We start from the raw sequence: 13,332 nt of genomic DNA on the forward strand, positions 1-13,332 counted from the left end.
CTCTCTATTCATCCAAGGACACAGGCAAGACTCTGCCTACAGCTCCTTGGTCATATGGCAGCCACTACCTTCATACTCCAGTACGCCAGGCTGCACACGAGATGTCTTCAGGGCTGGCTCAATTCCAATTTCAAACCCAACAGACACACCTTACGGATGCTGTTAACTCCGCCTCCCAACTTTCTAGCTTCCCTACAGTGGTGGACAAGACCAGAGAACCTCTGCACTAAGGTTTCCTTCCAGAACTGATCCCCAGCACTCGTGCTCACCACGAACGCTTCCCTAATTGGTTGCGGAGCGCATTTAGAGGGACACAGGGCACAAAGCTAGTGGTCTGCATCAGAGTCGCACCTACACATAAATCTCTTATTGTTCAGAGCTGTGAGATGAGCGTGCTTTCATTTTCTTCCCCTCATAAAGAACAAATACCTGCGAGTCTTAACAGACAACATAGCATGTATTACTACATCAACAGACAAGGGGGAGCACGCTCACATTCTCTTTGCATGGAAACCATCCGTCTATGGAATTGGTGTATATAACGTCAAATACAGACCACCGCTTCCTACCTGCCAGACTGCCACAACACTACTGCCGACGCACTCGGCAGGCACTTCTCGACGGAACACGAATAGGAACTGCACCCCACAATACTTCAACAGCTCTTCTCCCTCTGGGGCACCCCGTCAGTAGACCTCTCTGCCACAACCCAGAACTGAAAATGTCCCCAGTTTTGCTCCAGAGTGGGACTCAGAACTCCATCCCCAGGAGACGCATTCCTCATCCCGCGGAACACCTCTCTCCTGTATGCCTTCCACCAATCCCTCTGCTACACGGGGTTCTTCGGAAGATTGTGGACCATAAGGACCGGGTCATACTTATTGCCCCGGCTTGACTGAGACAGACGTGGTATCCCTACCTACTCTGCATGTCCTCCCGTCACCCACAGGCTCTCCCCAACAGGCCAGATCTCCTTTTCCAGAACAATAGACTGGCTCTTTACCCTGAGCTCCTCAAGCTCCACCTCACAGCGTGGTTCCTTCATGGTTCCAAACCCATGAACTAGCCTGTTCTGAGCAAGTCCGATATGTCTTCCTGCACAGTAGGAAAGACTCCACTCATAAAACCTACCTGCAGAAGTGGAAGAATTTCGCCCTCTGGTGCTTACGTAAGCACTTAGCGCCCAATATGGTAACCCTCCCTATCATTCTACGCTACCTCTTGGAACTAAAACAAGACAGACATTCGCTCAGCTCCACCAAAGTGTACCTGGTGGCACTTACCACCTTCCATGACCTCTTAGCAGGTTATTCACTCTTTACTCACCCAACCCTAAAACGATTTCTCACAGGCCTACAAAACCTCTACCCTGAAATTCACCCAATAGCTGCTTCATGGAATCTTAACCTCGTTCTACACGCTCTCATGAAGCCTCCATTCGAGCCCTTGGCTACCTCCTCTCATCTCCATATATCCATGAAGGTGGCTTTCTTAGTTGCCATAACATCGGCAAGGAGAGTAGGTGAAATGAGTGCCCTGATGGCCCACTCTCCCTACACAATCTTCTCCAAAGACAAAGTCACTTTGAGACCACATCCTAAATTTCTTCCTAAAGTGGTATCTACCTTCCACCTCAACCAACCTATATACTTACCTACTTTCTATCCCGAACCTCACAAGACTCCACAAGAGGCAACCCTACATACTCTCGATGTCAGGCGAGCAATTGCCTTTTATTTAGACAGGACTAAACCATTTCGCAAGTCTCCGCGACTCTTTGTTTCCATTACCAAAGAAAATCAAACGGTATGACTATCTCTAAACAACGTCTGTCCAAGTGGATCTCTGACTGCATCAGATCCTGTTACCGTGCGATGAATCTTCAACCGCCTGAAGGCGTTAGAACTCATTCCACTAGAGCCATGTCGGCATCCATTGCCTTCTTACACAATGTTCCCATTCCTGATATCTGCAAAGCGGCTACATGGTCATCTGAACACATGTTTGCAAAACACTGTGCTCTAACGCAAAACACCACGGCAGACACAATAGTAGGTCATACAGTACTATCTTCATTACTCCCTGCCGTATCTCCAAAGTCCCACCAACCGTAGTGGGTACTGCTATACATTCACCTAGAGTGGAGCACCCACAGGGACAGCACTCGAAGAAGAAGAGAAAGTTACTCACCTTGCAGTAACTGAGGTTCTTCGAGATGTGTGTCCCTGTGGGTGCTCCACTCCCCGCCCTCCTCCCCTCTACTTTGGAGTACTAAGATTACTCTCCACGGTAGAGAAGGAACTGAGGAGGGTGTGGGGCGCACGCACTCAGGAAGATTCCAACTAGACGGGAGATACCATCTGAGTGCATGCGCCCCAACCAGGCACTGCTACCGAAAATCTCCGATCGACAGCGCCGGGACGCACCGTCACCTAGAGTGGAGCACCCACAGGGACACACATCTCGAAGAACCTCAGTTACTGCAAGGTGAGTAACTTTCTCTTAATCTCTGTTCTACATTCCCACCGTCTCTTTTGGTTCCTATTTATAAAATAATAGGGACCCGGTAGACACTAGCAAATACAGTTGTTATATTTTTTAAGTGACATTGTCACAACACGAACAATCAGAGTTTGTTTGGCTCTATGAAAACATACGTGTGTAAAGTTTATTCAAAACATGGTCATGACTGTTGTCATGACATCAACAGAACCATTTTAAGCCATTAATTTTGTTCACCTTGTTGCTCTGAAGTATTCACAAAAAATGAATTTAATAAGAGGTAATCTCATATTTGTCAATCTAGAAATAATCCTCTAGGGCTATATTTTGCCTTCAGCTATGAACATGGAAATCCCTGTGAAAATGGCTCAGGCATATAAAGACACAGTTCCACCTATAGGGGGAAATTTCCAAAGGCACATAGGTAAGGCTAAGATTTTGTCGTGGATATTTTTAGTAAAAGTCTCGGGCAGGCCACAGGCAAAAAAGAAAATTTAACAGAAGCTGTGACCTGTCCATGACTTTTACTAAAAATATCCCTGACAAAATGGGGATCTGTAGGCCCCACACCGCCTGAAGCAGGGCAGCTACACTGGGGCTGCAGGGTACCCTGCCGCCTACAGCAGCTTGGAGCTCCAGGGGTAGCGTGGGTACCCCGTAGCTCCATGACCCCGCGGGCAGTGACTTCTGCGACTAAATTATAGCTTTAAACATTGGCACTCAATTCCCACTGATTTTCAATTTGGATTTTCACATTTGAAAATCTCCCTCTTTATATTTAAATTTAAAAATATTCTTAATTTTTAATGGTTTGATACACATAACTTAAATGCATTGTAAATCAGCAAGATCATTTAGAGATCTATATTTTTCTCTTTTACAGAACCATTTGTCTGTTTCTCAGTTTTGTTCTTTAGTTTGTCTTGACTATCTTCACCTTTACCTATGACAGTTGCTAAATCTATAGCTTTTAAGAGCTTTTACTCTCTAAGGGGTTTCTTTAGTTTTGTAAGCCAACCTCCTGGTTCAAAAAAAGTCTGTAATTCGATTGCATTTTGAGATCACTCTGTGTAAAATTTCAGGGGAAAATATATTTAAATGCAGGGGATTTTGTAGAAATGGAAGGGAAAATTCTTGTCAGATATGGAATACGGTATTTTCACTATTTTGGAGGTGTTAATTTTCTCTAAGCATTTCTTTGGTCACCCTTTTAGATTTTTTCTTCTTTCAGACAAGATAGAATCTCTCTAAGTCTGACTGTCAAAGGGTGTATATGTATCTATATATAGATATATTTTTATTGGAGTAAAAATAATAGCAGATGGTATGTGGTGAGGCTTCTCTTTAAAAACATAATCTAATAGAAGGAAATGAGTTTAGCAAGTGAATTTCAGAGATGTGTGCGCTTTGGGGGGCTTTGAATGTTGATACTTGGAATAACTGAAGCTGAATTAGTCTCTATACCAAATGAAAAATGTATTTCTAAATAAGCAAAAGTAATTGTCAGTGTCCTTTTGGGGAACAAATTATATACTTCAGTGCTGGCAGCACTTCATCTATAAAGCAAGCTCTAAATATTATGAAACAAGTCTCTGCCTTGTCCTAAAGTACACATGTAAATTAGGGTGAAAGTACAAGAGACCTAGAGTCTCTTCCATTCTGTGTTGCACTTACAATCATCTGTTCCATGAAAAACACAATTTTTGTGTGGCTCACATTTCTCTAACATCTTGATTGTTTATTTGTGGTCTTATTTTAATTGAACAATTTAATTAATTGCATGAACTGACATAAAATAATGGGTTTATATTTAAAACCAACCCTAAAACATATATAAATTGTTTGTGTTTTTAAACACAAAAACAATGAAGCAAATATTAGATGTAGTGTGCGTTTTTGTAAGTTTGGGGATTTATTATAATATAGCACATCTGGTGTTGCTGACTTTTTCATTGCATGTCGATCGAAATTAAATAATATCCCAGCTTGCTGACAATTTGTTGTTACTGTGAAATCAAATTTACATGCTAATTTATGGTTTAGTCATCAAAGTGACCACTGAAGTATAAGGTTCATAAATAACAATTTGAATCAGTCTCGTGGGAAATGTGAAATAGTGACAGATTACTGTCATTTCATGTCAGTTACCACAGTATTTTCCTGAATGTTTTAAAAGGAGCTTTATAAAGCTAAAATGCATGAAGGAACATTAATCTCAACCTCTGTCTTCCCACACTTTCCTAGTTATTGGTTTGATTTGAAAATAGGATGGGTAAGGAAGGGAGCAAATCACAGATTCTTTTCTGCCTATAACGCATGGTATGGAGGTTTTTCTTGTATCTGGTGTGCTAACAGCAGAAAAGGGGATTATACACTGTGACCAGCGTACTGTCGTCATTAAAAGAGTGGAAAAGTTGCAGCTGTTAATGCCAGCATACAGTCAACTCTAGATGAGCAGGATAACTTTAATGTAAAATCCTGTGTATGTGGTTATTGAGACAGAATGAGTTCTACTGTCCCCACTAGTGTGATATGGTGTCTGCCACTTGTTTATCCAAACAGTTTCTATTTATGCTCGCATGATTTCTCTGAAGAACTATTACTACTGTTTGAACAGGAGGAGGATTGGAGAGGCTTCCCTGAAAAAATATTGCTTTTGTTTAGATTGAGGGTTTATACAAGCCACTTTGAAAGCTCATTTGTGTTGTGTGTGTTCAAGTCCTAGCTAGTTCTCTTCATGATATTACAACAGCCTTTGATTTTCACTGCACCAAAATGAAAATCTGTATGGGACCAGTGTGTTTTGGTTAAATGCCTATTTTAATCCACAAAACTATTTATTATTACTTGTTTTCATCCTACAAAAGACTTCTTTTTAGCCTTAGACTGAAACTGGAAGGCTTTAGTCTTTTAGCTCTACATTTAAGAAGGAATTATTCTGGATTTCCCAACAGATATGAAGACTACAGTACCAATCATTCTTGTTTTGACATCATATCACTGAAGTACCCTTCAGTAAAAAGGTTTTGACGCCTTATTGCTTTTGCTTGTTCTTTCAAGTAGTCCAAACTGAGGAGAATTGTGCTTTATACAGAAGTTTCTTTTGCAGGGTGACCAACAATACACCATAAACTTCTGGAGGAGCACTACGTGAGGGTTTCCCTGATTAGTGCTAACTTATCTTCCCGGTATAGCCATGCTCCGAGTGAACAGATGGACGGTGATGACTCCTCTCTTTAATATCGTTTGAATTGTTTGACCTTCCTTTCTTATGTATATGAATATGAACTGTAAGAAGAATGTTTATGAGCTATGACAATTCTATTTAATGGGCTGTGCTTATAATACTAAGTACCAAACGCTTAAAATATATTTCACATTCACAGCATATTATAAACCTCTTTTAATCCTTGCAGTATTCTTTGGGGTTGGTAAGCATTATCCCCATTTCATTGAGCTGAAAACTGAAGCAGTGTTGAGTGATACAGCCAAAGTCACTGTCAGATCCTGTCTCCCAGTCATGTGGTTATGCCATACCTGTCTTAATCTTGTAACAGTCTTGGTTTTTCCATTGCAATTTACTGTAATTAGTTGACAAGTATATTTCATGTTAGAACCTCTGTTTGTGTATTCTCTACCGTTAGAACAATTCTCCTGGATTAATAGTTTGGTTTTTGAGTTACATTATATCCGATGCAGTAGGGCATATCCAGAGTGCTTGACCTTCTTGATGCAGTCATTGCCAATATGTCCCCTCAGCAGTGTTATGGATGCAAGCAACGACTTGGTGGTAGTAGAGGTTGCGGCTGATGAATGTACTAGAACAGCACTAGTATTATTATGAATCAGTAATAATATATCTGCAGCATAAAAAATAAAGCATAGAATATTTTGAATATTTTTGTTCTTTCAGCACCTCCTAAGTGGTTTGATTAAATGGCATTCTTTTAGTACTGTATGTGCTGTTGTATTCAACATTTTATTTTTAATGTTCACGGGTTTTTAGAGAATGTTAGAGAGGCACAGACAATTTGAAGTGTAGTCAGTTTGAAAAGCAAAAACTAAATTTTGTTTAGCTATTGCACTTGCTTTTGGATCCCACTGCCAATTTTTTTTGGTTTTACCACCACATTTTCCTGTTGTTTTACACAAACGGGGCTGGCTGACTATTTTGGGGGAGCAATGGAATTGACTCATACAGACACAAACTAACATAATTGAGAAATAAGGGTGTTTTTTTCCCTCTGATCTTTTCAGTTCTAATAATCTTAGTTTTACTTACAACCGTGGCAGGTAAAATATTTTAGGCAGAAGTGGGCATGCTCTTTTTAAGCATTCAGAGTGCTGGGTCCAGTCTACAAAATCTTTAATGGATTTGGAGTTCACCATCATATAGACCTTCTCACCCTCCAAGAGAGCTACTTAGACTACTAAGCATTAGAGGCAGAATGCACTTAGCAGCAGAATCTTGACTATGAAACTTCTTGCTAGTAATGTTAATTTAAGGCTATAGATAAGACAAACATTAGGGTTTTTTTTCCCCCTTGTTATTTGAGAGTTGCAAAATTATATAATATGTTTGGTTATGTAATGGCAATTCTGTAACCAAGAGCACAGCATAGTTGGAGAAAGCCTTGAACCCCACATTCAAAAGGTTGTTTGAACACCCACAACGTTCTTGAAAATGTTGTACTGTTTACTGTTGATGCTGGGGGTTCATGAACCAAAAATCTGAACGTTTCTGTTCCTACTGACAGCAAATTATCTTTGTGCACGAATGAGGTTTCTTTTTATCAGATTTGCTACTTGGAAAAAACATGTAAAGATGGCAAATGAATTTAGTGCTTGCTTCAACAGGCTCATCTGAATTGATTTTATTTTAACTTTTTAACTCTTGCACGTACATCTCTACCTCAATATAACGCTGTCGTTGGGAGCCAAAAAATCTTACCGTGTTATAGGTGAAACAGTGTTATATCGAACTTGCTTTGATCCACCGGAGTGCGCAGCCCTGCCCCCTACCCCTACCCCCCCCCCCCCGGAGCACTGCTTTACCGCATTATATCCAATTTCGTGTTATATCGGGTGGCATTATATCGAGGTAGCGGTGTAATTCTAAACTGTACAAATAAAAATATCTCAGAGTGCCTGTAATTATCTCCCTGGAATTTTAAAACTCCATGCAACATGGAGTGATAAGATTGCTAACATAGGTTCTGTATCTCTGAATGGAAAACCTGCTTTCCCCTCTTAGTCCAGATAATCTACAGTTTGGATGGAGTATATTTCCAGGGAAGGGAGTGGGCATTTGTTTGTTTATTTGTTTATTTTCTTCTAAGCTTGTTTGACTTTCATCATTTCCTCTCTCCCTCTTTTTCTCTGCCCTTTCCTCAGAACCATGTATGTTGTTTATCTCTTTATGTGGAATCCAGAAACAAAAGCACATTGCTCTCTCCAAGAGCCTTTCTCCGAGTCAGTAAGCTTCCACCTTTTCCCTTGAGGGTGATTCAGCATATTTCCCTATCTCTGCTGGCCTGGGAAATGGAAGCCCCAAACTTCATCCTGAACCCAGCTCTCCTGCATACCGACATGCTAACCCATCCCTATTGGCTTTTTTTAAAGCCTAATATTGATCATTTTTTTCCATTCTGTTCTTTTGGATAGCTCTCCCAGCACTGTGGATCTCAGTGGAGTTAAAAAAGTGTGTCTGCTTTTCTCCACTATATTTACTAATAGCTTTCCTCTCTTGGCAGTTCATTACCATTTTACCTATGATTTTTGTTGTCAGATATCTATTTATTTATTTATTTGTATTACAGTAGAGACAGTCCCTGCGCCAAAGAGCTTACAGTATAAATAGACAAATCAATGGGGGAGGGGGGGAAGACAATGTCCCCATTTCACAGAAGAGAAACTGAGATATTAAGAGACTTTCCCAAGGTTTTACAAGAAGTCTTTGGTAGAGCTGGGAGTTGAATCTAGATCTCTTGAGTCCCAGTCCAATGCTTTAATTGCAAGACCAATCTTCCTCTTGGTTTGCAATTAATGTGGCTCACCTGTCTTTGAATTACATACTCAAGCTTGTGCTGATTTTTATCTTCCATTTGAAACCGAGCAAAACTTGTTTGTTTAATTCAAATTGCACTTAAGTTTGAGTTCATTTGAAAGGAGAACTCAAGAGGTACAAAACTGTCTGAAATACAACTGCCCTTGTTTTATTCAGGCACCCTAGAACAGGGGTTGGCAACCTTTCAGAAGTGGTGTGCCGAGTCTTCATTTATTCACTCTAATTTAAGGTTTCATGTGCCAGTAATACGTTTTAATGTTTTTAAAAGGTCTCTTTCTATAAGTCTATAATATATAACTAAACTATTGTTGTATGTAAAGTAAATAAGGTATGTAAAATGTTTAAGAAGCTTCATTTAAAATTAAATTAAAATGCAGAGCCCCCGGACCAGTGGCCAGGACCTGGGCAGTGTGAGTGCCACTGAAAATCAGCTCACGTGCCGCAGGTTGCCTACCCCTGCCCTAGAAGCATGCAGTGAGACAGGGAGGTGTAGCATGAAGAAGTGACTAAAAGCCTTACCACGGCTAAATTTTCAGGTAGGTGTTCTTCTTGCTGACACTTAACACAGTGATCAGTGAGGCAAGAAAAATCTAATTCTAGAATTTTGCAAGAGGAGAAAAGGGAACCTGAAGTTAAAATTAAAATGATTAGATATATAGCTACAATAGTGTTTTGTATTATAATGTAAGAATATGCACATTTTTTTGTCTTTTAGCTGGTCATAGCTTTGGAAAAAAGGGGTAGGGTGGGATACAGGAAGTGAACTGAAGTAAGAGTAAATTTGAACACGCTTTGATAAATTTGAACAAAAATCCAGAGGGATTAATGTTTGGTCCATCACAGGACATTATTAGCAAGGTGAGACCTACTTCCGACCAGTCTTCTCAGATAGTTTTTATCTTGGCATATGGTATAGTATTAGAGAATATGTAATATTGTAACAGATGCAAAAGCCCAGAGCTGTCACAACAGTTTAATTTCAAACATCTGAACGTGCAGGAAGTGTAACAGACATTATACCCCTCTTCAAGTGATATCGCTCTCTAGGTTACACCTGTTCCAGTCTCCAGGGCAATGTTAGTCTTTAGGCTTTCAATCTAACACTCCTGATGGAAGACAAGGTTGTATTATCACAAATGATTTGCTGCAGTTTGCTCTGTGACTAAACTCAAAGTGACAGATTCTATATGTAATTATTAAAAACAAAAACAGACCCTACATTGAAGTAACCTTTAGGTTGTGACACCAGCCATCAAAGACAAAGGCAATTCAGAGTTAAAGGGTGACATCTAGTCCATCCAAAATAAGTGTTAAAAAGATTGTTTACAATAATATAAGTGATTTGAACATTTTATGGACGTACACAACTTCTCTTACTAAGGTGGCCAGATTTTCAAGGTGGTGGGGAGGGTACACACTCACAGAAGAGTTCAGCAAAGCTTGGTGGTGGTAGGTATGAGGGAGATGTACCAAGAGAGTTTGGCTTTTGGGAGGTAGGGAGAAAATAAGGGGCCCACTACTCCGCCGTTCCTCTTGCAATCAAAATGTACAAAGCAATCTCGTCCTCCTTAAAACTCTCCTTGACCATGATGCCTGCAAAAAACTGGACCGTGGTTAAGCAGCTGGTGTGGCAAGACTGCTGCCTGTCACGCAGACCACTGTTGTCTCTGGTTTACCTTGTGCTCCTCTGTCTGTGTTGTCTCAACTTTATACTTCAATGGTAAGATCATTAGGGCAAGCATCATTTTTCATATATGTTTCTACCTAGCTCAGTGGGCCTAGGACCTCTATGCACTTCCACAGTACAGATGAATAACAACAACATAGCACTACACAGAGTCAGTGAGCCTTTGATTGTGTGTGTGTGGGAGAGGGCTATCTATTGGAAAATGGCTCATTTAGGAGAGAGGAAGTGAGTTTGGCAATGTGTTAGTGGAGGAAGTTAGTGTTGGTACTATAGGCACGCTTGCACTTAACCAGCTCTAAATTTCACTAGCTCAGCAGGCCAGTGGCTCTTTGAGATAGCTGGAATCTGTGGAGAATTCCATTTTTGTAAATTACAAGCAGGACAGGCCATGAAAATAGGCACATTTCTAATTTTTGGTGGCACGATTGTCTACCTGTTATCCCCTTGTACTTCCTACTTAGCTGAATCCGGTGTCAAGATGCAGATAAATACAACTTCCAGCCTTTTGCTGCAGCAGCACTTCAGCTGGATTACTTCCAAATGAAACCACCAGTGGGAGTTGCACTCATAACTCAATTTAAATATAAAACTTTGCAGAGGAATAGTAGGTAGAAATAACTCCTGTTCATTACAGTTCACTATGTTTTAATCTGGCTATCCAGTTTTATGTTGGAATTGGTGGTTCTGATTTGTAAAGCTGAATTTCTAATGTTGAACTGTGTCCATCTTAAAGCTGAGCATTCTCGCCTTTTAATGCATGGTGTATGAGAGAGGCCAGCCCTGCAGCAGAGCAGAGTGTTTGAGAGAATTTTGGATTTATCAATCACAAGTCAACTCCCAAGAGTAGCCAAGAAGAAAGAGGTGAGGTGGTTGTGACAGGTTGGATCACAGAACCCTCCTTGGGAGCTGCCACCTGATGCACCAAGACTACTTCTGTCCCTGCCTTCCTTAGGCTTAGGACTTCAGTGCCCGGCCTGGTTTGAGCCAGACTCGCTAGCCTGCTGCAAACCCAGACCCAGGTCTGAATCACGTCCCCTAACAGCTGCAGGTTTACCTGAAAGCAGCTTACAGAAGTGTTCTTATCTTTAACACTCAGATGCTGAACTCCCAATGGGGTCTAAACCCAAATAAATCTGTTTTACCCTGTATAAAGCTTATACAGAGTAAACTTATAAACTGTTTGCCCTCTATAACACTGATAGAGAGATTTGCACAGCTGTTTGCCCACCCAGGTATTAACACATACTCTGAGTTAATTAATAAGTAAAAAGTGATTTTATTAAATACAGAAAGTAGGATTTAAGTGGTTCCAAGTAGTAACAGACAGAACAAAGTAAGTCACCAAGCAAAATTAAAATAAAACATGCAAATCTAGTCAAACTGAATACAGATAATCTCACCCTTAGAGATGCTTCAGTAAGTTTTTTTTTCTCAGACTGGACACCTTCCAGGCCTGGGCACAACTCTTTCCCCTGGTACAGCTCTTGTTCCAGCTCAGGTGGTAGCTAGGGGATTCTTCATGATGGCTGCCTTTTTTTCCTGTCCCACCCACTTATCTATCTTTTGCATAAGGCGGGAATCCTTTGTCCCTCTGGGTTCCCACCCCTCCTCACTGGAAAAGCACCAGGTTAAAGATGGATACCAGTTCAGGTGACATGATCACATGTCACTGTAAGACCCCAAGCCTTCATTCCTCCCAGCCTGACTCACAGGAAGGCCTGCCTGCCAATAGAGCCATCCACAGTCAATTGTCCTGGTTGATGGGAACCATCACGATTTCAAACCACCATTATTTGCCCACACTTTGCATACTTACAGTAGGCCCTCACAGTTATATTTCATATTTCTAGTTTTAGATACAAGAGTGATACATTTATAGAAATAGGAGGAACACATTCAGGAGATTATGAGCTTTGTAAAGATACCTTACAAGAGACCTTTTGCGTGAAGCATATTCGTTACATTATATTCACTCACTAGCATATTTTTATAAAATCATATAGCCTGCAACGTAACACCAAGAGTAGCCAAGAAGAAAGAGGTGGGGTGGTGATTTGTTTTTGTTACTGATGGGGAAGAAAGCCTTTGCGCAAGGCTCACATTTATATTATAAGCTTTATATTCATATCTGAATATGAATCTGACCTGGTCATAATTTTTCAATAATATATTTGGAGATAAAACATTGTATAAGTCCTTGCTGGAAAAATGGAACTTGCTATGTTTCTCTCCTGGTATGGTGCGGGAGGAGGGGGGTTTGGTTTGGGGTTTTGTGAGGGAGGAAGTAGGGCTTGGTCTTTTTTTTTTAAATTGGTGATTGAAAGAAAGCAGGCTCAGGCTTGATGGTATCATAAACTGATCAAAGATGCTTCTTTCCAGAATCAGATTTAAAATGCATATCCAGGGCTTCAGATTTTCTGGGACAGTATTGTATCACTCTTGAACTTCAGTCTGTGTGATTCAGGCTGAAGTTGTCGACATAATCATTATCTCCCCAATCACCTAAGCTTGCAAACTTGGAGTGTTGTTTTTTAAATAACTTTCTTTTCTTTCTCCCGATACATTCAGGCATCCATCCTCCCAGATGCTCAACATTACAACCTTTCCTCTCTATTTTTATGGCTAAAAATTCTTATCCTTGTCTTAGTTCTCTCCCAACTCAGTAGCTGTGCTCTTCTGTGGCCCCCTCAACTTCCATTTCACTCCCCTCCAGTCCATCCAGAATACAGTCGCTAAAATCCTTTTCTTCACTCCATTTGTTTCTCCCATTGCCAACATAGCGAGTCCAAGAGTTTTAATCGTGCCTTGAAGGCTCTGCACAAGTTGATTCTAATTACATCTCTTCTTACAACGTCTCCCTTGCCTTGTTTGCATCATCAGTGAATCCAGCTTCACCCCTCCCTATCTTGCCTTCTTATTTTCATGCCTTTGCTGCTTCCCCCTCTGCCTGGAACATCCTCCCTATCTCGGTATACTAGGTGCCAATGCTTTTCTTTAACTTCTCTATACAAAGCTAATTTCTTGTATGAAACCCATAAACATTAACCAGTGTCAGTGTAAAAAAAAAAAAGGGGGG

General features: G+C 40.7%; 1 protein-coding gene across 5 annotated transcripts in view; it reads left to right on the forward strand.

Moving 5' to 3' along the window:
* Positions 1–13,332, forward strand: part of LYRM4 (LYR motif containing 4) — a 151,800-nt gene that overhangs the window by 43,348 nt on the left and 95,120 nt on the right. Inside the window, exon 3 of one of the 5 annotated variants that reach the window (XM_045003798.1) lies at positions 5,612–6,413. The exons of the other annotated variants lie outside the window; for them this stretch is intronic. Within the exon in view, the coding sequence (XP_044859733.1) occupies positions 5,612–5,656 (45 nt within the window). The 3' untranslated portion in view covers positions 5,657–6,413. Of the gene's footprint in view, positions 1–5,611; positions 6,414–13,332 lie in introns of those variants that run through there. 5 annotated transcript variants of the gene reach the window in all.

Source organism: Mauremys mutica, chromosome 2 (assembly GCF_020497125.1).
Source record: "Mauremys mutica isolate MM-2020 ecotype Southern chromosome 2, ASM2049712v1, whole genome shotgun sequence".
Lineage (NCBI taxonomy): Eukaryota > Metazoa > Chordata > Testudines > Geoemydidae > Mauremys > Mauremys mutica.